This window comes from Thyridium curvatum, assembly GCF_004353045.1.
Source record: "Thyridium curvatum strain D216 chromosome Unknown NODE_62_length_255573_cov_84.952434, whole genome shotgun sequence".
Classification (NCBI taxonomy): Eukaryota; Fungi; Ascomycota; class Sordariomycetes; order Thyridiales; family Thyridiaceae; genus Thyridium; species Thyridium curvatum.
In genome coordinates, this window is record NW_022156817.1 from 1 (window position 1) to 22,261 (window position 22,261).

The 22,261-nt window shown below is 58.4% G+C and overlaps 8 protein-coding genes across 8 annotated transcripts; 2 read left to right on the forward strand and 6 right to left on the reverse strand.

The window, feature by feature from the left end:
- Window positions 1–374: 374 nt before the first annotated feature.
- E0L32_008956 (uncharacterized protein) lies at window positions 375–2,495 on the reverse strand (the record flags this gene model as incomplete). The annotated part of the gene is made up of 5 exons (XM_031143868.1): window positions 375–688; window positions 777–1,176; window positions 1,294–1,540; window positions 1,648–1,937; window positions 2,010–2,495. 5 exons carry the CDS (start codon window positions 2,493–2,495, stop codon window positions 375–377), a joined length of 1,737 nt encoding a protein of 578 aa, XP_030991476.1.
- A 923-nt stretch (window positions 2,496–3,418) lies between these two features.
- E0L32_008957 (uncharacterized protein) lies at window positions 3,419–4,965 on the reverse strand (the record flags this gene model as incomplete). The annotated part of the gene is made up of 2 exons (XM_031143869.1): window positions 3,419–4,808; window positions 4,922–4,965. The coding sequence occupies 2 exons, from the start codon at window positions 4,963–4,965 to the stop codon at window positions 3,419–3,421; spliced, it is 1,434 nt and encodes a 477-aa protein (XP_030991477.1).
- A 2,010-nt stretch (window positions 4,966–6,975) lies between these two features.
- Window positions 6,976–7,797, reverse strand: E0L32_008958 (uncharacterized protein; the record flags this gene model as incomplete). Its single annotated transcript, XM_031143870.1, has 2 exons — window positions 6,976–7,598; window positions 7,677–7,797. 2 exons carry the CDS (start codon window positions 7,795–7,797, stop codon window positions 6,976–6,978), a joined length of 744 nt encoding a protein of 247 aa, XP_030991478.1.
- A 994-nt stretch (window positions 7,798–8,791) lies between these two features.
- On the forward strand, window positions 8,792–9,703 carry E0L32_008959 (uncharacterized protein; the record flags this gene model as incomplete). Its single annotated transcript, XM_031143871.1, has 1 exon — window positions 8,792–9,703. The coding sequence occupies one exon, from the start codon at window positions 8,792–8,794 to the stop codon at window positions 9,701–9,703; it is 912 nt and encodes a 303-aa protein (XP_030991479.1).
- Window positions 9,704–10,552: 849 nt separating this feature from the next.
- E0L32_008960 (uncharacterized protein) lies at window positions 10,553–11,455 on the reverse strand (the record flags this gene model as incomplete). Its single annotated transcript, XM_031143872.1, has 2 exons — window positions 10,553–10,876; window positions 10,931–11,455. The coding sequence occupies 2 exons, from the start codon at window positions 11,453–11,455 to the stop codon at window positions 10,553–10,555; spliced, it is 849 nt and encodes a 282-aa protein (XP_030991480.1).
- A 228-nt stretch (window positions 11,456–11,683) lies between these two features.
- E0L32_008961 (uncharacterized protein) lies at window positions 11,684–13,315 on the reverse strand (the record flags this gene model as incomplete). Its single annotated transcript, XM_031143873.1, has 4 exons — window positions 11,684–12,347; window positions 12,412–12,850; window positions 12,906–13,091; window positions 13,159–13,315. The coding sequence occupies 4 exons, from the start codon at window positions 13,313–13,315 to the stop codon at window positions 11,684–11,686; spliced, it is 1,446 nt and encodes a 481-aa protein (XP_030991481.1).
- Window positions 13,316–14,354: 1,039 nt separating this feature from the next.
- On the forward strand, window positions 14,355–16,154 carry E0L32_008962 (uncharacterized protein; the record flags this gene model as incomplete). The annotated part of the gene is made up of 1 exon (XM_031143874.1): window positions 14,355–16,154. The coding sequence occupies one exon, from the start codon at window positions 14,355–14,357 to the stop codon at window positions 16,152–16,154; it is 1,800 nt and encodes a 599-aa protein (XP_030991482.1).
- A 436-nt stretch (window positions 16,155–16,590) lies between these two features.
- On the reverse strand, window positions 16,591–20,350 carry E0L32_008963 (uncharacterized protein; the record flags this gene model as incomplete). Its single annotated transcript, XM_031143875.1, has 2 exons — window positions 16,591–19,952; window positions 20,014–20,350. 2 exons carry the CDS (start codon window positions 20,348–20,350, stop codon window positions 16,591–16,593), a joined length of 3,699 nt encoding a protein of 1,232 aa, XP_030991483.1.
- Between the last annotated feature and the right edge of the window lie 1,911 nt (window positions 20,351–22,261).

A 22,261-nucleotide genomic window follows, 5' to 3' on the forward strand; every position in this document is an offset into this window, starting at 1 on the left:
GGGGTCGCCCCCCCCCCCCCCCCCCCCCCCCCGCCCCCTTTTCCTTCTCATTGTCTACCCTAATACCCACCCATCCTTCTATCTGGCATTCGATTCGGATATCTACTTGTAATATCACATAGTCGAGCAATGCATCATCATGAGCGACAGAATCAAACTGTGCTTTCTTGAACGTAGATTTGCAATCATATATACACACGCAATGCCTTTGTCTAGCCATGCTCAATGCAGTGTTCCGCCTCATCACCACCCAGATAAGGGGGGCTCTTCCCCCAACTATGTGCCCCCGTTCCCGTTCCCCTTTCTGATATCCAGACTGCGCCCACAAAACCTAGCTCCTCGCTGCCTGCCTGCCTGCCTGCCTGCCGGGCTTGCTACTGCCCCTCCCGGCGGCCGTGCTTGGCCCACTCGCGCAGCACGTTCTTCTTGATCTTGCCCGTGCTCGTCTTGGGCAGCTCGGGCACGACCTCGACCTCGCGGGGCACCATGAACTTGCTGATGGCGCTCTGGTGCTTGCACCAGGCGATGAAGGCGGCGGGCTCGATGGCCCGGCCCTCGCGCGCCGTCAGGTAGGCCTTGGGCCGCTCGCCCCAGTGCGAGTCGGAGACGGCGACGACGCCGGCCTCGAGCACGTCCGGGTGCTCGACGAGCATGCTCTCGAGGGCGACCGAGGAGATGTTCTCGCCGCCTGTCAAGGGTTAGAAAAGCAATCGTCAGTATTAAGGGGGGTTTGGGTTGGTTGGTTGGTTCGGAGGGGGGGGGTTGTCAAAACGCACCGGAGATGATGATGTCCTTGGCCCGGTCCTGGATCTGCGCGCTGCCGTCCGGGTGCCACACGGCCAGGTCGCCCGAGTGCAGCACGCCGCCGGCGAAGAGCCGGCGCGTGGCCTCGGGGTCCTTGTAGTAGCCCTTGGCGCAGATGTTGCCCGCGAAGACGATCTCGCCCATCTCGCGGCCGTCGCGGGCCACGTCGACGGGGGCTTCGTCCTCGGGCCGGTCGGGCTTGATGACGCGGATGGGCAGGCTGGTGAGGAAGCCGTGGCCCTGGCGCGCCATGAGGGCGTACTTGTCGTGCTTGGGCCGGGCGTCCCACTCGGGCAGGATGTAGCCCTTTGTGATGGGCCCGTAGGTCTCGGTCATGCCGTAGACGTGGACCGGGTGCAGGTTGAGGTCGGTCTGGAGTTTTGGTTTAAAGCATGAGTTTTAGTCCACGGGCGACCTCTCGCATTGGTAGATGGGAATAAAGGAGGTAGGTAGGTAGGTAGGGGTAGGTGGTGGTGGTGGTGGGCTTACCATCTGCTCAAAGAGGTGTGCGGTCGGCGGGCTGGCGGCCACGGTGACCTGCACCGGCTGCGGCAGGCGCTCTGCCTGCGGGGAGGCGCAGAGGAGGGTGTTGACGGTGGGCGCGGCGTTGAAGTGCGTGATGCCCTCCTCCTTGAGCAGCTTCCAGATCAGGGGGTAGTCGATCTTGCGCAGGCAGACGTGCGTTCCGCGGACGGCGCAGACCGACCAGGGGAACGTCCATCCCATGGCGTGGAACCTGGGAGATAGATCCATGTCGGGTCAGTCTACAGCAGCAATTCCTTTCTTCTTTTCGCGGCCAAGAGGTGAAAAGTGAAAGAAAAAAAAACAAGTAGTGGCACTTACATGGGCAGTGTCCAGAGATACTTGCACCGGCCGAACGGCACGTTCAAGCCAGACTCGACGATGTTGCCTACCGCCGCCAGATACGCTCCCCTGTGGGTGTACACGACACCCTTGGGCTTGGACGTCGTCCCCGAGGTGAAGGGGATGGCGATCATGTCGTCCTCATTCGCTACCCGGGCAGACTGCAGGCCCGCCCAGCCGTGAGCCCCGTTCTCGCGGTCAAACGTCAGACCCTCGAGGACAGCCTCGTCAAAGGGCCCCGACAGCTCGCCCTCCGTAGCGTCAGTGTCCTACGACATCCTACGGTCAGCAAAACTCACTCGCGTTGCCTCCTACGAAGTCTCTCCGTGCCCGATACTTACCGTATCGACGAGCAACGGCACATTGGGATGCCCCTTCTTGAACCCGGCGAGCAGGTGCTCAAACTCGGCGTCGACGATGATCAGGTCGACCTCGGCAAAGTCAAAGATGTACGTGATGTCGTCCTGCTTGAGGCGGTAGTTGGCGGGGACGAGCACTCCGCCGGCGGCGATGACGCCGTAGATGGACTCGAGGAAGGCGGGCGTGTTGGTCGCCAGGATGCCGACGCGCCGGTACCCGCGGCGCAGGAGGTAGTAGGCCAGCCCGCGCGCGCGGTCCGCGAGCTCCTGGTAGTCGCGGCGCAGGACGCGGCCGTTGGCCGTCACGTGGTAGACGGCCTCGGCGTTGGGCTCGATGGCGGCGGCGCGCTCGAGGAAGAAGGTGGGCGAGAGCTGGTGGATGTGGTTCGGGGTCGTCGTCTCGTGGCCGTGGCCCGGGCCCCAGAGGTGGCCCAGGACGGAGCGCAGGCGAGACGGCGGGCCAGACATGACGATGGGCTTGAGTGTGTGTGTGTATGTGTGTGTGTGTGGGAGGGAGTGTATGGGAGTGTATGTGTGTGAGTGTATGTGTGGGAGTGTGAGTGTATGTGTGATGATGTGTGTGTATGTCTGTCTGGCTGGCTGCCCCGTGTATATGTGTACAGCGCAACGCCCTGGAGGAAAAAGAGTAACCGACTGGGAGAAGTGTGTGTCTTATAGGAGGGATGCCAGAAATGTCGTGCGTTTTTGTGCGAAGGCACTTACACGCAAATTCTGGGAGGTCAGGGTAGGTGAAAGCCGAGCTTTACCGAGACTATCTCGCAGCAGAATGCTGGTCGAGGAGCCCTTCGCGCTGGACGAGCAGTCAAGATGTTGTATGAGGCCTGAACCCGCCTGCGAACGGCTTGGTCAGAGATATGAGATCCCAGGAGCTGCTGTTCCCCAACCTATTGCATCTGTGAGAATCATCAAGCGAGTCCAAGTTGCCATTCGACGCCGCCGCAAGAGGAGCAATAAGATGCAATCCAGCTTGGACCGGGGAGGCTAAGCGCCCTTCCGGATCGAGGAGGGCGACTCCACACATCCTCGGACCCCGGTTTTGGCTGCCCCAGCTCGAGCCTTGAACCCCTCGGTTGGAGTGTGGAGAAGACCAGGTACCAAGACTAGGTACCCCCTATTTCTCTCCGAGTCTTACCAAGAACGGAAATTCACCTACTCCGTATCTCTACAAGAACAAGAAGGCACCAAAGAAACGAGAGACGCCATTCAGCTTTTCAGAAAGAAAGAGAGAAAAAAAAACAGTTTATTATGTTCCATGCTGACTACTTGTACCCTACCCCGACCTGGATGCACCAGACATCCATCCATCTTGCTACCCATGCATCATCTAGTTACCCTTTGAACAAGGAGGTGAGTTCCCTCCAGGCCACCTGCTAGTCCTGCTTGATCAAGCTGTCAAACAACGGCTTCATCGCCCTGGCGCTCTTCTTGGGGTACCGCTTCTGGTCGTTGGCGTAGTCGACGTAGGTGACGCCGAACCGCGTCTCGTAGCCCTCGGCCCACTCAAAGTTGTCGAGCAGCGACCAGCCCATGTAGCCGCGCACGTCGACGCCGTCCTGCGCGCACGCCTCGGCCATGGCCCGCACGTACCCGTCAAAGTACCGCACGCGGAAGTCGTCCTCGACGATCCGCCCGACCGGCATGTCGTTCTCGCCCTTGACCGACGTGCCGTTCTCCGTCACGTAGATCTTGGGCCCGCCGTACCGCCGGCTGAGCCAGACGAGCAGGTCGCGGAAGCCGCGCGGGCAAGGGCGCAGCCAGGCCGACTGCGTCTCGGGCCCGATGACGTCGCCGCTCTTGGACACGAAGCCCGTGTCCAGGTTGCCGACAAAGTCCTCGGGCGGCGGCGTCACGCCCTTCTTGTGGCGGACGTAGTTGGCCGTGTAGTGGTTCATGCCGTAGAAGTCGTTGGAGCCCTGGACGAGCGCGATCTCCTCGGGCGTCCAGCTGGGCAGGCGGTCGCCGAGCTGCTTGCGCATCGAGGCCGGGTAGTCGCCGTGGTAGATGGGGTCGGCAAACCACGAGATGGCAAACTCGATCTTGCGGTTCGCCGCCTCGACATCCTCCGGGTCCTCCGGGTCCCAGGGGAAGGTCGCGTCGCCGTTGAGGGTGATGCCGATCTCGCCGCCCTGGGTGGGCTTGAACTCCTCGCGGTATGCCTTGACAGCCCGCCCGTGGGCGAGCAGGAGGTTGTGGCCGGCGATCCAGCAGTCCCGAGCGCTGTCGCCGACGGGAGACCTGCTCCTGTCCGAGGTGTGGCCTGGGGCGTGGAGGCCGGTATTGTAGCCCAGGATGGACGAGCACCAGGGCTCGTTGAAGGTGATCCAGTGCTTGCACTTGGGGATGGCCTTGAACAGGATGCGGGCGTAGTTCTCGTAGTCGAGCGGGAACTCTTCCTTGCTCAGGATCCCGCCGTACCTCTCGTACAGGCCGAGCGGCAAGTCCCAGTGGAAGAGGGTGATGAAGGGTTCTATGCCGGCCTCAATCAGGTCGTCGGTGAACTTGACGTAGTGGTCGATGCCCTTTTGGTTCACCGGGTCGTTGCGGCCGCCGAGCGGGATGATGCGGGACCAAGATATCGAGAAGCGGTAGCACTTGGCACCGACAGACTTGAGGAGGTCGATATCCTCCTTGGTGCGGTTGTACGAGTCGCACGCCACTGAGCCGTCGGAGCCGTCGGCAACCTTGCCAGGCTGGGCGCAGAATGCGTCCCATGTTGAAGGTCCGCGGCCGTCCTTGTCGACGGCACCTTCGACCTGGTATCTGTTTCACATCGAGAGGTGCATGTCAGCAGCGTATTCACCTGATCTGAGGGAACTCTCTGTCTCTTCTCTTGTTGGGCACTGAGCAGCCTGGCAGAACCGGTGCGGACTTACGATGCAGTTGCAAAGCCCCACAGAAAGTCTTTGGGCAGAGACATGGCGACACAAACCCCAAGGACTTGGGCGGTTTGTGATATGGTCTAATAGAAGAAGTGATAAATTACACCTTTGTCCGAGTTAGCTAGGGACTGCCAAGAGCAAGGCAAGGAAAGGATCAAGTCTCGGACTAAGCTTCCTTCTTATCCATGGCTGTAGTTGGATGTCACATACCTTTCCAGGAATGAGGAAGCAAGATGGTCCAGATAGCGGTGATATATCGGACTTAGATTATAGGTTGTTCGAACCGGTCTGTTAATCACTGACAAGAGAGAACCATCTCACATGGCATCCTTTGGAAAGGGGAGTCGGGGCGGTAGCAGCATCTTTATACACGTCGAGCGAGAGAGAGAGAGAGAGAGAGACAAGGCTCCATTGCAGCAACGCATGGATGAGTCGGATGCTCTGTCTGTTGGACGAGCGTCCTTGGCCCGGAGACGATCTATTCCTCTGTCGAGGTTTCTGCCGCCTTCGGACCGTCAAGACCGAAGAAAAGCTGGGTCTTGGCCGCGACGATTGGACCCTGATGCTGGCTCCCGATGCCAGTCCTCCCGTGTAGCCCGCGTGGTGGCGGCGGAGATCCAGCGCTGGGAGGGATGGCGCGGGGGGCGCGGGCCTCCCAACGGTTGCTTGGTCGCTAAGGAAACCCCCTACAGAACCCCTGCCTGCAGTGCTTCGAGGCACGTCAACCCGCCTGAGACTCCACCGCGGGGTAACTAAGAAACAACGGGACACTGGCGAAGCCCAGATTGTGCTTGTGAGAAGCTAATAAGGTTCCATGGAGCTTTTGCAGGCCCTAACGGTAGCATACTCCGTATGTCCTATTCTCATTACGGTCTGCATTGCGCAACAGAAAGCGAGACGACGGAAGCCCATCTAATTACCACGAAACGAACAGACATTCGTCCGGTTCTCAACCCAAAGTCTCACCGTACTGACGCATCACATATGCGACAGCATGAGGCATATTCCCAGCACCAGCGTAGGTAGATCACAGTCAGTGTGATCCATCATCATCTGATCCCCCCAAACATATCATGCGCCGCCCGCTCCGCCCTTCGCCTGTGCGCTATTCTTCAAGCCAAAACGAGAAAAACCGCGACGGCCCGCCATTCCGGCCACCTGGATACGCAGACCACACCTGCAAGTTGCGCCGAGCAATGCCACAAGCGACCAGTACCCAGCGAACAGGAACAGGACGGCCCTTCGCCTAAACCTCGGCACTCCCTTAGCATTCTGCATCTGCATCTGCATGGGCGGGCAGGGTGAGTCAGTGGACGTGAGCAAAAGCTGTCAGTCGTGCATGCAATACAGCATGGCATTCTGTCGATTGCCCCCCCATCAGACATCCTTCTCGAAGCCTGTCTGGTCACACCTGGCCCCTTTGCTGCGGATCCGATTGGCCGTACCGCCCTGGACCGCCCGTCTGCCGGATCCTCGGCCGCTTTGGGGGGGTCAAGCAGCTCGCCGATTCAATGTTTGCTCCATTTCCGTCTCTTTCCAGATGCCGGCGTAGCCTCCTTCCGGCGGTGCGACAGTATCGAGTAACATGACCGCGGGGTGGCATCGGGCGTGCGTCTCATGTGTCAATGCCTTGATCTCGATTGGAGCTACCAAGCTACCTTTTCCTCTGAGAGATCCTACACACTTATGCTTAATTAAAGCTTTGGAATCCGCACCACCAACTCCTCAAACCCTTTAATCAACCCGTTGCAACGCCAAGATACTCTCCTACCCGGATTGATAGCTCACCTCCCCTCCCACGAGCGGTGCAGCCACCTGCGGTAATTCCGGTGGAAAGAGTAGAAGCCAAAATAAGCCAACACCGCAGTCACTTGGTAATACACACACCTCTTCCATCATTATGTCGTCGTCGTCGACAAATGAGACCATGCACACGCAAAAAAAAAAAAAAAAAACAAGCATTTGCCACAGCACGGTGGCTCGCAAGATGGACGCTGCCACTCGGATCATAGGTCCAAGCTCGCATATAACGTTGCAACAACGTCCTGTTAGCGGCTCGAGCCCTCCATAGCCGCGTCCTCGTCGCCCGTGTCCTGTCGCTGTTTCTTAGCCGGGCTTGGGGCGTCGAGCTCGTCGTCGGCCGTCCACTCTACCACCTCCCACTCGTAGGTTACCATGCCATCTCTGCTGTGGCCGCTGCCCTTGCTAGTGCGCAGCTTGCCCAGCTGGCTGCCCTCGACCATGCTGTCAAACCACGGCACCCCGCGCGACTCGTGCACGACCACCGGGCCCGGCTGCGACGTTGACGACGTCTCCTCTTGGACGGGAGGGGTCGGCGATTCCCTGTCGGGGATCAGGCCCATGTCCTCCAGGTCTCCCAGGTCTTCTCTGCACAGGCTCCCGAGGGTGAGGCTGATGAAGTCGGCCTCGCTCCGGGGCTGCTCGGACCAGTAGGAGAGCGGCGTTCCGCAGAAGCCGCAAAAGTGACGCTTTGCATGCTGCTCCGACGGGTGGGTATAGACTTTCCGGATCGTAGCGTTGGTCTCGTCTGGGAAGAAGGCAAAAGTCGTGCTGTGGTACCATTCGAGGGGCACCCGAATGAAGGCCGCGAGTGGTGAAGCTAGCGAAGTTCCTGATTCGAGAAGTGCGTCAGCCGCGAGTGCTCCAGAGCCTTGGGATGCGACCAATCGAGTTTTGGGCCGCTCCGTAATCTACAATAACCCGTGTCCGGCCAATATCTGACACTTACTGTGAGATGAACCGGTGTCGAAAAGGACCTGTGCGAGCTGTGAAGCGTTTTGGGGCCGTTCGATGATGTATCGATTGCGCCCGCACTGGCAGCCGCCGCGGAGGGGCCTCTCGAGGCTCATGGTGGATGAGATGAATGAATGAATGCTGAGGACGGATAGGTTGGGTCCCTTCGAAGGGGCGATGTGGTCAAGATGCAAGAAATGAAGCCGTGGAGGCAGCAGCAACAGAGCAGGCAGGAAATCTGCAGGAGAAACAATAATCAGTCGATGGATGGCGGGAAGTCAAAAGTGGTTGCCGCTCAGCTGTGGGGGGTTCTCGGTCACTCATCACAGTGGCGATCAACTAAGTCTTGCAGCTGCTGTGACGGCACCCGGAGCTTGTGGAAGCTTCTCTGGCTGATGACCTGGGCTGGGTGTGGCGCCAACCCACCCACTGGCGTGCGGGCCTTCCAGGCAGCTTCAGTGACGCCGGGTGGGGCCGCAGGCTGCAAGCCCGTGAGAAGTGCCCCATCACTTGGAACTCAACCGAGTCCCCGATCCACCTGCAACTTCATCCCGCCCCGTCAACATCGGATGTGTGTAGTAGGTTGTGTACGTTTGCCGATGTCACGACCTCCTTAGGGTAGAGTGAATAGTAGTTGATACAACCCAAGAGGAGGGTTTGAAGAGGCGTGCGTTCGTCCATTGTCTATTGTCTGAATGATAAATGCTGTCTCCCTTGCCATTGTCCCCAAGAAGCTATTGATCATCTCAAACAATTGTTTGGCCTACAACGACGAAGGCTCTTAAAACACTTGCCTAGGTCGATGCCAAAAAAAAAATGTTACAGATAAGATGGACATGCACCTATTGTACGGGTATGGACAAAGGGGTCGTTGAAATATCACATGGACAAGCCTCATCTACTCGCTTCGTCATGGGCTTTGAGCTCCTTTTTTTCAGATATTGTGACAATACATATTGTCAACCTCGCCCAACACTTACACACAAGTGTACTCAACGCCGGTGTTTAAAAGGTCAAAAGAACGATCCTCTAGACTTGTCAGCCTATGCAAACCCACCATCTTTACCAAAACATCAAAGAACAACAGAACAGCAACCCCCAAAGTCCATCATGGACCAGCAACAGAGTATCGAGACACGAAGGTGCTCTCTACTCGGAAAGCTCCCTCTGGAGATTCGATGTATGATTTACGACGAAGTCTTGAGCCAGCCTATTTACTTTGACGGGCCTGACGCTGCCACCGATGTTGAAGGCGAGGACGAGGACGAGGACGACGATGACGACGACGATGCAGAGAGCAAAGAAGACAAAGAGAGACAAGCCAAGAGGCATATAACCCCCTTACGCTTCCGGTTGACTTGCCGCCAAATCAACGAGGAGGTCGGCCAGCGGTGGCTATCCAGTGTAATGCTCGTCTTCGACGACCGAATGCTCCTTCTCGACTCGATCAAGACAGCCAGGCCTCTGGGATTCGACTTCGGCTTGGTCCGCCACTTGGTTATCAACCTACCCGCCGTCTGCGAATACGATGATCTCCCATCAGAGGACTTGAAGTGGTTGGCCAAAGAAGTTCCAGGTCTGAAGCTGGACACCCTGACTCTCATACTCGAGTCGGCTGGGGAGCTAGACTATTTCTGGCCCTTTGTGCTGGAACATCTAGCCAAGGAGCCGATATCCAAGGAGCTGTACCTCGCCATGGGAGAAGACCATTTCGCGCATCAAACGATCCGTGACTACCTCCAATACGAGTCCAGATCTCTCTTTCGCGCGACCGCTCCTGCGCCCCACGCTGCGGTCTTCCAGCCATCTACGCGTTTGCAGTTATCCGATACCACGCCCCAGCCGAGCTGGCTCATGGACGGGTACACGTCTTGGGAGTTCACGTATCTGATATCGAGCACTTGGGCCCCCGTGGACGGGGAGGAGCCAGGACTTCACCCTTTTCGACACTACCTGGGTGATCTGCCTTCATCATGCGATTACCGAGTGGACTATGAGAAGATCCATAGCGTTATGCGATGAACGAGGCAAACAACAAAACTCAACAGATGCCGGGGAGGCTATACAGTTTGCTTCTAAGTTGATCTTCTCTGGTGAGAGCCGAGACTCGCCACCCCTCGGCAGCATTGAAAGAAACACAATAAACGTATTACCCATATTTAACTGGAATAATGTCAACTTCCACACATCCTTCCTCAAAATTGTGATTGAAACTGCGGCCATATAGATGCGCCTATTATCAGAGGTCAGCTCTCCTTTGAAGCAAGGCTCCGAGACATGTTTGATAGTTTGGCTGTGGGCCATTCGAAGCTCTCTCGGGATGGAGCAGGTAATCTGCTGGGGCCTCTGGACTCTAAACTTGGCCGCAATCCAATACTTGGAGCTCCATGTCCAGCATCTCGATTCATACGTCGATCCGGCCACCAACCTGAAGGACCTCATGGTCGCAGTGGACGATATCGACACCCTAAAAGAAAACCTCTGGGAATTCGCCCAGAGGAAGCCCCCCTCTGCTTTGCGGACAACCAGTAGGACACAGACAACCGAAACAATATGCCGGCGATGGAGATGTATCTCATGATGCGAGAGCAGTTCGTTCGAGTTGTGGCGCAGGGGACCGAGAGCGACCAGGTTCCGAGGTACATCTTCCGCGGCACGGACAGGTCCAGCGGATGGGCAAAGTACGCGGCCGTTTTCAATCCGTCGACGCGGGTTGCCTTGGAGAAGCTTCCACCATCGCCTCGGCCGATAGACAACATTTGGACACCAACTGCAGCCTACGTATACCTCTTCTAGATCCCAAGCCCGACACTACAACGGTACGAGGCAGCGATGCATCCACTTCGAGAGCTCATGTGAGCATGAGACACATCACTCTTCTTGTTCGGTGGTGTGAGGAGTTGGATCGAGAGAGTCCAGGAGGTCCATGTCGCCCGACGAGATCTCAAAGTCGTACACATCCGCGTTCTCTTTGATCCTGGCCTCCTTTGCACTTTTCGGGAGCGGCACCCAGCCCTTCTGGAGGCTGTACCGGATCAGGACCTGAGCCGGCGTCTTGCCATAGCGCTCGGCAACGACCTTGAGCGTGGGGTCATCAAGTTTCTCGGCCCGCACGAGAGGGCTGAAGGCCTGCACCACAATACCGTGCTTCTTGCAGTACACATCAACCTCGCGTTGTTGATTCCAAGGATGTAGCTACCCTAGCTGTTAGTCGCCTTCTTACTCATAGATAGACATAAAGCTACTTACAAGGATCTGGTTAACGTGAGGCGGCCACACCTTGGCATACGCCTTCATCTCCTCAATGTGCTCGACAGAGTAGTTGCTCACGCCGATCGCGCGCGCCTTCTTCTCCTCGAGCAGCCTCTCGAGCGCCTGCCACATCACCTTGCGCTCCTCGAACCCCCTGTAGGGGATGTGCACGAGGAACAGGTCGACGTAGGCGTCCTCGGCCTCGCCGCCGAGCCGGCGCACGCTCTTGAGGCAGAAGCGGTACGTCTTGTCCGGCGTGGACTCGGGGAAGCGGATCTTGCTCGTGACGAAGACCTGGGAGCGGTCGAGGCCGAAGCGCCGGATCGCCTCGCGCACCTCGGCCTCGTTGCGGTAGAGCTGCGCCGAGTCGATGTGGCGGTAGCCCGCGCGCAGGGCGGCGAGGCAGGACTGCAGGCACGCATCGCCGCGGATCTGGTAGACGCCGAAGCCGAGCCGGGGCATGCGCACCTCCGAGTTGGGCAGCGGGACCGTGTCCTCGAGGGCGAACTTTGCTGTGGTCATTCTTTTAGACCTTTGATTGGCATACATTCATAGACCGCAACAAATCTTGTCGGGTTGTGTGACTTGGTGGCTTCTGAGTAAAGAAAAAAAAATCCCAAGATCGTCGCTATTGAGCTAGCTTTTGACTCTTTTCCAATACGCTGGGTGGAGATGCACCACACTGAACCGTTTAAGAGAGCTGCACTTCTTCAGCCAGAAACCTTGAGCTGAACATTGAATGCAGAGTGCCTATCTGTCATTAATGCTAAGTCTATCAGGTTGAGCGCTCTTCGAGCTGTCTTGCACTTCCCGAATGGACTGCTTGTCTGGATCTGGGTCCTTCTTGCTATCCAGACCTTCTTCATTGCCTTCATCTCGAGGAGACGGTGACGAGTCCAATTCCAGATCGTTATGTTCGCTATTTCTTAGACCTTCTCCGCTTTCTGCTTCAGCCTTGGCCTTGGCCTTTCTCTCCGAGCGCTTTAGATACCACTTGAACAAATACACCTGAATCTGCGCCATAAAAACTTGCTCGATCGTGTAGAGCAGTACCGGGATCTGGATGTACGCCCGGGTGAGATTGTCGGCGTTGGCCCACATAACTTCGACCAAAGGTATACCAAGACTCGTGGTTTTTGCCGCGCCGCAGAAGCATATGGCTATCATCTCGATCTGGGACATCCTTCTCGTCCTCAGCGGCCTTCTGAGCTTCTCGGGCAGACGTGACAGGGCCTTCGAGTCTGCGACGTGGGTGTTGACGAAAGAGACCAGAGGCTTCGGAGGCCGAGCCATGTAGAAGCAGATGAATGAGAATATCACGTATTCGAGGATGTTGAACAGCACAACGAAGATGACAGACGCCTTCGTGATCTTGTACAGTGCGTCGGTTTCAAAAGCCCCGGAAAAGGTGGTCCTGATGCGAATTAGCACTTTCCTACTTGGGAGTCAAGGAATGCATCTTCTTGGATCGCGCTTACCACACCAGCAGAGCCAGACACACGGTCCCAATCTTAGCCAGTTTCAACGTATTCAGCACATATGTGACCTGCTTCGTCCAGAAGTATCGAATCACCTGGCCAACAAAGAGAGGGGCCAGGACGGTGAGGCCGAGCTGCTTTGCAACACGGGCATACATGAGCCCGGCGGTACTCGGCGAGGCAGGCCTCCACGCATCAAACTCTGGATTCTTGGGCATGAAGGCATACACCAGGCCGGGAGTCAGAAATGCGCCGAACACATTGCCCAAAACCACCTCGACGACGGCTGCGGCCTCGTCACCTCCAGCATTCCTCGTCATGATGATGTTCGACGCAATCGTGGTCGGGATGGCGCTGACCACGATCATGCCCACCAGAATGCCCACATCAATGACCTGGGTCCTGAGGTCGCCGGCTGCAATGATGATGTGTACGATCACTGTAATACACTGGTGAGTCGCCATTCAACTCAGACAGCGAGGATCGAGGCTCACTGAGTTGGAAGCAAGGGATCAGGATAAAGCTGATCCCTTGAGTAATGAAGTGCAGCCTCCAGTTGTGCAAATTCGCCAGCAACCTCTGGTGCGATATCTGCAGGCCGCTGACTAGGAAAATGAATGCCACCGCTCCGTACAGAATGCTGTACTCGGACTTAATGACACCTCCATGTGCGGCGACGTCTAGGAAAGCAAGCAAGCCAGGTCAGCACTTTCTCAACGGATCCGAACCACGCACGAGAGCGCTTACGAGGAAAGAGGTATCCAAATAAGCAGGCGAGGCCAAACATGATCAAAATATATTGGCCGAGGATGAAATTGAATATCTTGATCACCCACGAGACAAATTTGTTGCGAGCCGGGCCGTCTTGGCTTGGCCCGGCTGCCGGAGTCGGGTCGTCGGCCATGGTCCGGTAGTCACCAGTCCCTCGACTGGTGTCATCACGGACAGCAAAAGCTTGGGGATGTAATCATGGTTCTCCGCAGAGCTCGGCCGAAGTATTTAAGGGTTGACCGCCGCCGAATCGCGGAGCTGGCCGACCCACCATCCAATGGCACCAAGATCGTTTGAGCGATGACGGGGACGAACCCAGTCCGCGCTATTACCGATTCTCCTCTGCCATAATCCTGGACGGGGTTCGGATTGCTACAGCGCAACAGACCCTGTTCGCTTGCCACAGCCGTGCTGTGTGCCTTAACGCCCGTGGTCAGTCTCACCACGCTCCGAGACCCGGGCCGTGAACACCACACTCGCCGGGTTTCCTAGATCACCATGAAGCTATTCCGGTGGATCTGCCCAGCCCGGGACCCGGAACAAGCCCCGCCAGACCGGCCGCGTTGACCGGCGTGCGCAAGGTGCAACATACCGAGATTTCTGACTGGACGCGATCTGCAAGGCGAGAGCTCAGTCGCCTGGAATGCGCCCGCCCAGAATTGGTGACCGGCGATGATCAGTGCCTCTTTTGTCTCAGACAGTCGACGTTCAAAACGGCCCCTCCCGTTCCGCCATAAAACCGCCGAGCCACCCTTTCTGGTGTGACAAGGTCTAGACTTACAGACTCATACGTCAATTCTCCAACCCCGGCTTACTCTCGTCCAATCGCGGCCGCAGTCACAGCCCGCCCGGTTGCGCCCTGATGACGGCCCTGTCTGGCAAGGAGGCACAGTCGCCTTGCAGCCTGGAGGCTTGCGGCTGAGCGATATCTCAGTTGCCCGTGACTGGTCTGTATTGGTGAGACTGCCTCGCATCGTCATGCACCTGCCCGTTCTGGGTATCACAGCTATCCAGGTCAGAGAAGCGTGTGTCTATATATGGTGTGCGACGGAAGTTCATCTTGCACCCTTCATCTCTGATCATTTCGTCGTTGTTATCACATTCCGATCTTTTATGTCTTGTGCCCATACAAAGTGTTTGCATACTCTCGACCGCACTTCAAGTGAATCACAATGAGCTGGTCCCGTGCCTGCGTGATCGAGCTTGGAGATGCACAGCAGGCTCAGGTCTCTGATTACATCACCGATATTCCCAGCCTCCGAGACGAGCTGCACTCGCCCAGACCTTCCAATAAGCCCCGCCGACGAGTCATTCTAATTGAACTATGTGCATCTGTTCCGAGGCCGGAGGGCCCTACGGACTCTGGTATCAACATACAGATGCAAGATGCCAGGCCGCTCTCAGCTCTGAATGACCTTCTCGCCGAGGAGCCTCTACAGGTTGGAGAAGACTTCATCCAAAACCATCTGCAACTGGTTACCCGCTTCGACTTCAACGAAGATATTCGTATCCCCGGCTTGCCCTCGGAGCTGCGTCCATATGAACAGTTCCATCTCGAATACTTCGAGCCTCGATACTTTGTCCCCACAGAGCTTGTCTTCCCCGACGACGATGAGACATGGACAGCAGTCTGCACCTCGACCGGGCGGGCTATACAATGCCACGAGTGGCGGTCAGGCAACTTGCTTGTCCTTGCAAGCCGTAAAGTCTCCTTCTGGTCAACCCGTTACGGAGACGACGGAAGCTGGGATGGTAAGTCCTTCTTCCCCTTTCATGATCATTGTCCGTCAGACACTGACCCAAAGCCTCGCTCTTTAGCGATCATCCTCTGCGACCCCCTGATCAAAGGTTGCGTCATTCAGGACACCACCACCCGCAACCTTACGCCCTCCCGCCCCTTCAAACACGGCTTCAACATCGCCACCGGCCGGCCCTCCCCGGCGCCCTGCTCGCCCGGCGCCCGCGCCTCTTGGGCTCAGGCCCACCATCACCACCCGGAGCACGACTCCATGATCGGTGACCTCCGCTTCTACTTCTCGCACCACTCGCACCTCCTACGCCGGTGCCTGCCCCGCAGCGCCCTCGCCGACCCGTCCGTCGCCGCCACCCTGTTCGCGCGCAAGATCGTCGCCGCCCACTTCAACCACGTCCTCGCCTTCGTCACGCACCAGGCGGCCAGCATGCGCTCGCGCGGCTGGTCCCTGCGCCGCGCCAACGACGCCGAGGCCGCCGAGTCGCGCCGCGTGGAGGGCCAGTGGAGCCGCTTCCGTTGCGCCGAGTTTGTCGAGTCGCTGGCCGGCACGCTCGAGGCCCTCGGCCTGCCGCGCCACCAGGCGCCGCAGCCGTCTTGCTGCGGCGGGTGCGCCAGCAAGCCCAAGAGGACGGCGGCGCAGCAGCAGCGGAAAGACCGAGGAGAAGAGGAGGAAGACGGTGTTGAAGAAGTAGAAGAAGAAGAAGAGGGCGACGACAACGACAGCAGCGAGACCATTGTGGCGGCTGGGGCGGCGCCCACCGAGGCCTACCGCGAAGACATCCGTCGCCAAGGGCGCTCTCTGTGCGGCGAGTGGGCCGCCGTCGACCGCGACCTGCAGCACCTGTACCGAGGCTTCGAGCAGCAGCGCATCGAGTACGACCGCATCACGCACAGCATCGCCGCGTTTGTGCAGATGAAGGAGGCGGAGCGCTCGCTCAACGTGGCCAAGCTGACAACCTACTTCGCGCTCATCCTGACGCCGTTCGCCTGGCTCGCCAGCTACTTCAGCATGAAAGAGGACTACCTCCCCGGCGGCGAGCATGTGTATGTGTACTGGGTCGTCTCGGTCGGCGTCATTCTCCTGTCGATGCTGCTGTTCCAGACGGGCAGCGAGATCAAGATCAACGACAAGAAGCTCGTGCTGGCGGCGCGGCGGCTGGGCACCGGGTGGAAGAGGAATAGGAGAGGGAGGAACGGGAGTCCGTTGGGCGATGCGTGATGTTACGACAAGTTTGAATTTGTTTGTATGTAATAAGGATGGGTGGTATCTTGAAGAGTAAAAAGGCATGTAAAGAATCGAAACTGAAAGCCGTTGATCTTTTCCGCATAAGCGCCACACACTCGTGAGCCATCCTCCTTTGAAGCCAGAGCCAACATCCATCCATGTTTCCCCATTCGTCCGTGTGTGCCACTCATATGGTATTGTCCAGTGTTTTGTTCCCCCCTTGCCTACCCGACCATCCGTCCCGTCCTATTACCCATGTACCAACCATGCCTATCTATCCAAATAGGGACCTCCAAACCCCGTATGTGTACAGAAGAAATGCCAGCCGAGAGCCCCCTCTCAACTAACCCCAAAAAAGGGAATTAGACAATTCGAAGAAAAAGAAAAAAAATTATGTGTGGAAAAAAGGATTGTGTCCGTCTCCCGATCCTCACCTGCCCCGCGCCTTGGCCTGCATCCTCCGCATGGCGTCCTGGTGCGCCTCGAGCAGCTCCCCGCGGCGCATGCTCTCCTCAAACGCCCGGTCCCCGCGCTCCTTGGCCAGCCGCTCCATCTCGCGCCGCTGCGCCTCGGCCTCCTTCTGGCCCATGAGCATGCTGCGCTGCGCGTCGATGCCCCGGCGCACCTCGCTGTCGCGCCCCGCCGTCGACAGGGGCAGCGCTAGCCCGCCCTGGGACACGGACCCGAGCAGGCCGGTCAGCAGCGGCGTCTCGCGGCCGCTGCCGGAGGCGGTGGTGGGCACGATGGGCGTGCCGGCGCGCAGCTCGGCGGCGACCGAGCTGCGGAACTGCGCGAGCTGGGCCTCGCGGGCGGCCTGGCTGGGCAGGCCCGACGCGCGCTTGGGCTGGTGGCTGTTGAAGGGGATGCTGTCGGCCGACGCGGCGGGGATGGAGAGGAGCGGCGCTGCTGCTGCTGCAGGGATAGGAGGCGGCGGCGGTGCGGCTGTCGCGAAGCTCATCTGGCTGGGCGGCCGCGACGACGACGCGCCCGAGAGGGCGGCCAGGCTGCTCTGCCGGAGAATCTCCTTGCGGTGGCTCAGGGGCATGTCGTCCACGTCGATGTGCTGCGAGGAAAAGGAGGTCCCGTACGGGCCGGCCGGCATGTTGTACACCGAGCCGGCGTCGCTGTTGGCGGCCGACGGGATGGTGGGCATGGGCATGGACTCCGGGATGGGACTCGGCCCGACGAGAGAGCCTTGCGACTTGCTGCGGAGGAACAGCTCTCGCTTGCCGATGAGCGTCTGGGGGCTCGAGTACGAGACCACGCCGGGGACCGGCGCCCGGAAGGCGCTCGTCTCTGGCGGCACCGGCGACGGCGACATGGACGTGTTTCCCGAGTTGTTCCCTTCGTCGGGCAGGGGCATACCGGGACTGTCCGGGACCTGGCCACTGTCCGCCGCCTCTTCCGCGATGGGGTGCACCGACAGGTTCGAGGTGCGGCGGTTCATCGCGCCGGAGTGGCTCCTGTACGGATTGGGGAATGCCTGCTGCTGGCCGGGCCTGGACCCGAGGGTAGGTGACAGGCCGCCCGATGATATCGGGAGTTGCTCCGCGCTCTGCGAAGCCGGGATGCTCAGCATGGACTGCTTGGAGTTTGAGCGCGAGAGTGCCTGCGCCGGCAACGACGCCGTGGACGGGTACTGCGACATGGCAGTCGCCGACCTCGGGGCGGCCGGGGCCGGAGCCGCGTTTTCCGCCGTCAGTTGCAGCTCCTCCACGTTCACTGGCGCCGCTGGCTCCATAGTTGGCGACGGAGCAGCTTCTTCGACGTACTCGCTCAGCTGCAGCGTCTCTGGCGCCGGCGTCTCGGCATTGCTGAGATGCTTTGCCCATTCGTTTGTGCGGTACGACATGGCGATCCTCGACAGAGAACGGGGCAGGTGCTCTCTCGTGAGGCTTGCCGGCGTTGAGACCACCGAGTTTACCGACTTCGCCTTCCTCGTGCCGGCGTCTGAATCGCTGACATGAGGCGTTTCCGTTGCCCTCTCCGTATTACATGTATTATCATTATTCCTCGTCGATTCGCCCCCTTCCGACGTATTCAATATATCAGTAGCGACAGTCTCTGCGGCAGACACCCGCTTGTCTTTGGTCGGAAGAGCCAACTTGTTCGATTCGGCGAGGTCCTTGTTGGCTTTGCTTCCCCTCTGGTCAGCCCTTTCGATCTCTGCCAACTGGGCATTGATCTCGATGCTGCGGGACTCGCCGCCATCCCGCACAGTATACGCATCACCGTCGGAGCTGATCCCGTCTATTGTCGCGGCAATCGAGCTGCTGTCATCGCGATCGGCGTTCCTCGAGACGAAAAGGTCTTCCCTGCTCTCGCCGGTAACTTCGTTTGGCAGAGGCGACTTCTCGCCGTTGTCGCGCTTGGATCTCTGAGACATACTCCGCAGGAGCTCTGCGGACCCCCGAGACAGCCGCTTGGCGAAAGAGTTTCGCTTGCTGGCTACCCCGGAGAGGGCATCCTCGTCGGCAAAGGTAGCCACCGAGGATCGGTCTGCCTGGCTCGTCTCGTCTGCGTCTCTCACGTGCGGTACCCGGAACGGTAGCGGGACAACTTCGGGCCCGGTGGAGGTTCGCGAGGCTCGTTTTGCGGACGCCGACGAACGCCGTGCCTCTCCGTCGGCACCCACGTACCATACCTTGGGCTCTTCATCTTCGGGCTGCCGGGCCGGCAGGCCTTCGGGAATGTCGTCCTTGGCGACCCGGACGGTAACAACACCGCGCGCCTGGTCCTGCTCCATGACGAGCTCAGCAGCGGCCTTTGGCTTGGGCGGAACTGCCGGTGCTGCTTCCTCCTGGAGCGGGATCTCGTGCAGCTCGATCTCCTCCTCGGTGACAGAGAAGTGCCGAGATCTCATGGTAGCAGTCCCCTGGCTATCTCTGTGCTTCTTCTCGCTTTCCATGTCGCCAACCCCAGAATCCGACGACGGGTTGCGAGCCTGGACAGCCCGCTCGCCGTCCCCGTACACCGCTTCCCATTCGTCTCTTTCCCGCGCATTTCTCGCTTCGACCTGGCGCCCGATCTGGGTCTCTTCCTCTTGCAGTTGGCGTTGATTTTCAGCCTTTGTCTCCTCCTTCTTGCTGCGCCGTTCTTTGACAATCTTCCACAGTTTCAGCTGGGATACGATGCCAGCCAGGCAGATGATGACAGTGGCGGCAAGCTCGACCTTGATCCCCTTGGTCAGCGGGTAGGTGTCGGCGCCCAAGGGGAACAAGTTGCCGTTGAGGTCCCATATGTACGCCCAAAACTCCTTCAGACCGGCGCGGCTGAAGGCGTCGATGCCGAGAACGGTCACCGTCGCCCCGGCAAAGGAAATGCACACGATGAGCCCGCGCTCCCTCGTGTAGTGGCTGAAATACAGCGCGAAAGCAGCTAGGGAGAAAGCCGCGATGAATCCCACCTTGGCGCCCGTGCCTGTGACGAGACCACCGTCCTTGAGGGAGAGCAGCCACATGCTCAACGAAAACCCACCGAGGAAGCAGCCCAGGCCTTCGGTGATCTCTTTAAATACGATGGCCGCTCCTCCCAGGATTGCTCCCGTCAAGACAACCGCCACCACATACGCCCCTTGGATGGCAGGGGAGACGGGCGGCGTCATGACATAGACGATCAAGACCGTAGTTCCCAAGCTCGCCAGGAAGGCTGTGGAGAAGTAGGTATGCAGCCATTGTGTCTTGATCCCGACGAGGGTGTACACAACACCGGTGCAGAGCATGAAAACCCCAGCGACGGCCCATCCCGGCGTGACGACGGGCTGCAATGGGAGCTCTCCAGCTGCGATAGTGGCTATGAATTGTTCGATCAGCCAAAGGATTCGAGCCGAGGCACCAATCCTACGTGGACTTACTGTTGAAGAGAGTTTGGTTATGCGCATCAGTTCCGTTGACAGCTGTTGCCCCTGGAACTGGCGCCGAGGTTCTCGTTGACGAGGTCGTAGTGGAATTGGATGTTGCCTCAACCGCGGGCGCAGCCTCACCCGATGTCGTCCTAGGAGGCTCAGTCACGGAGGGCGAGGAAGAAGGCGTCTCATCCCCTCTTCCAGATCCTGACAGTGTCGCCGGAGCGTCCGCCGGAGTTGGGGTGGGATCAGCTCTCCTTACAGGGACGAGGAGGCCAGCGGCGATGAGGTTGAAGCAGAGGCAGAGGCAGACCAGGGCCCGCATCTGCACACCGCGAGCCAACATCCTTGCGGTCGACACAAAGAGGAGAGTACCGGTGATGGAGGATAAAGACACTACTACTACCTCTGGTCTTCCTCGAGACAAATAAACGGCGGTCCCGTTAGATGCCGAAGATAATATAACATATATGCTAAGAGTGTGTGATGTGAAACGATAAGTAGAGGACCGGTGTCCAGCGCCTCCCGACGGGAACGAACGTATAAGTGAGTGTAAGTTACTAATGCAAACGATCGAAGTAGGAAAGAATAGGTTCAAGCCATAACCATGGCCTCGTAATAGCGAGGCAAGCGCTTTACCTGGCGAAGGCTGTAAGGACCGAAGCAGGCAGTAACCACAAAAGAAAGTGTTGTCACCAAGAACGAGTGAGATGATGTGAGAAGAATAGGTGTGTAGGTCATGGGAGTAGCAGGACGTGGACGAAGAAAACCAGGGGTAGGGAGCCAGTCAAGCATGGCGGCGGTGCACCGCGCAGAAGGAAGCTTGTCGACGATCAAACTACAAGGAGCCAGGCCATGGTACAAAGTATGACAGCTGCGGAAGAAGAGAGTCCTGGTGTATAATGCCAGGAACGAGATCGGATAAGAGAGTGGACCGACTGGGAGAGGTCAATAGGGCTACCAGGGCAGGCGAGCCACGCTTGCTCGTCTGGATCAGCCTCTTGGCTCGAGGTCCAGGCTGAAAGAGCCATCTCGATGGACGAACCTGGGCCAACCAGCCGGTACGCGTTTCAGGCGTCATCAGGTCATAACCGGCAAACGGCAGACGGGTTGGACGACGAGGGCCCGGCCCAGAGACGTGGCGGGGATCTTCTCTGCTGCATCCAATTTCCCTCCTTCACACCAGTTTCTGTTCGAAAAAAAACCCAGTTCTCTTGCGGGAGCAGGAGCAGGAGCAGGTTCGATCCCGCCCAGACCCCGGGCCAGTGACCTGTGATCCGACTGGGCAGACAAAGTGTCGGGAGATTAACATGCTGGACTAGAGGCTGGCGGTGCGCGAACGCTAGGAGACTTGTGACAAGGTTGGCAGGGGTCTGGCTAGTACTCAAGGTACTCTGCTGCGTCGACGGTTTTCCTGCAGGGATCTTCGAGGGGTACCCACCCTCAAGGCGTCACGGCCAGAGTTCGAGGCTGCTTCAATGGACCAGGGGGTTTGATTCTCGAGGGTGCCCAGTGTCTTTTGCTGGCCTCGCAGGTGAGTGGGCTCCATGGAACCCCTGTGGCTGTGAGCGCTGCACGCCTGACGTGTAAAAATTGCTTTTGATGTGCTGTCTGCTCTCAATTTCCCCGTCACACAGCGACTGGCCTTGCATGCGGTCTGCTTGTGTCGCGACCTGCATGCATGCAGCCCTCGGAGATGGTGTAGTTACTTGTAGGTAAGTAGGCAAGTACTTTAGACAGGTGGATGCCAAGTCCTCCTTTCGACGCAATGACTACCAAGCTGGTTCATCGGCGCCGCTCCAAGTCAATCAATTGTCATCAAGCAATTTCGAGATGGAGGGAGGTCCCACTCTGCTCCAACAGTGTCCACTCGACTCGGCCCAGCACTATCTTAGCAGCAGGGTATCGAGGCGCGGGAGGATCGATCATAAATATGTGTGTGCAAAGTTAACCTACCGAGTTAGATTTGTCACAGGACGTTGCGCAACGGCTGAGCACCACGGCGCTTTTTCAATATATCTGACAATGTGCCGTCCTTGCTCCAACACGGCTCTGTTTTCTGCCTAAGATGCTGAAGACCTCTGCCGGACTCGAGCTCGGCACATGGCACACAAAGACGGCTCGGGCCCAGCAGCCGTGGCACGAAGCGTCTCTCATTGACGAGCTGGCCGGCACCTGAGCATGGCCAGAGCATCGTTACCATCTCTGACGAGTCCTTGCAGCCGGTGTGCTTCACGGGCTCGGCCGGGCTTCTGCT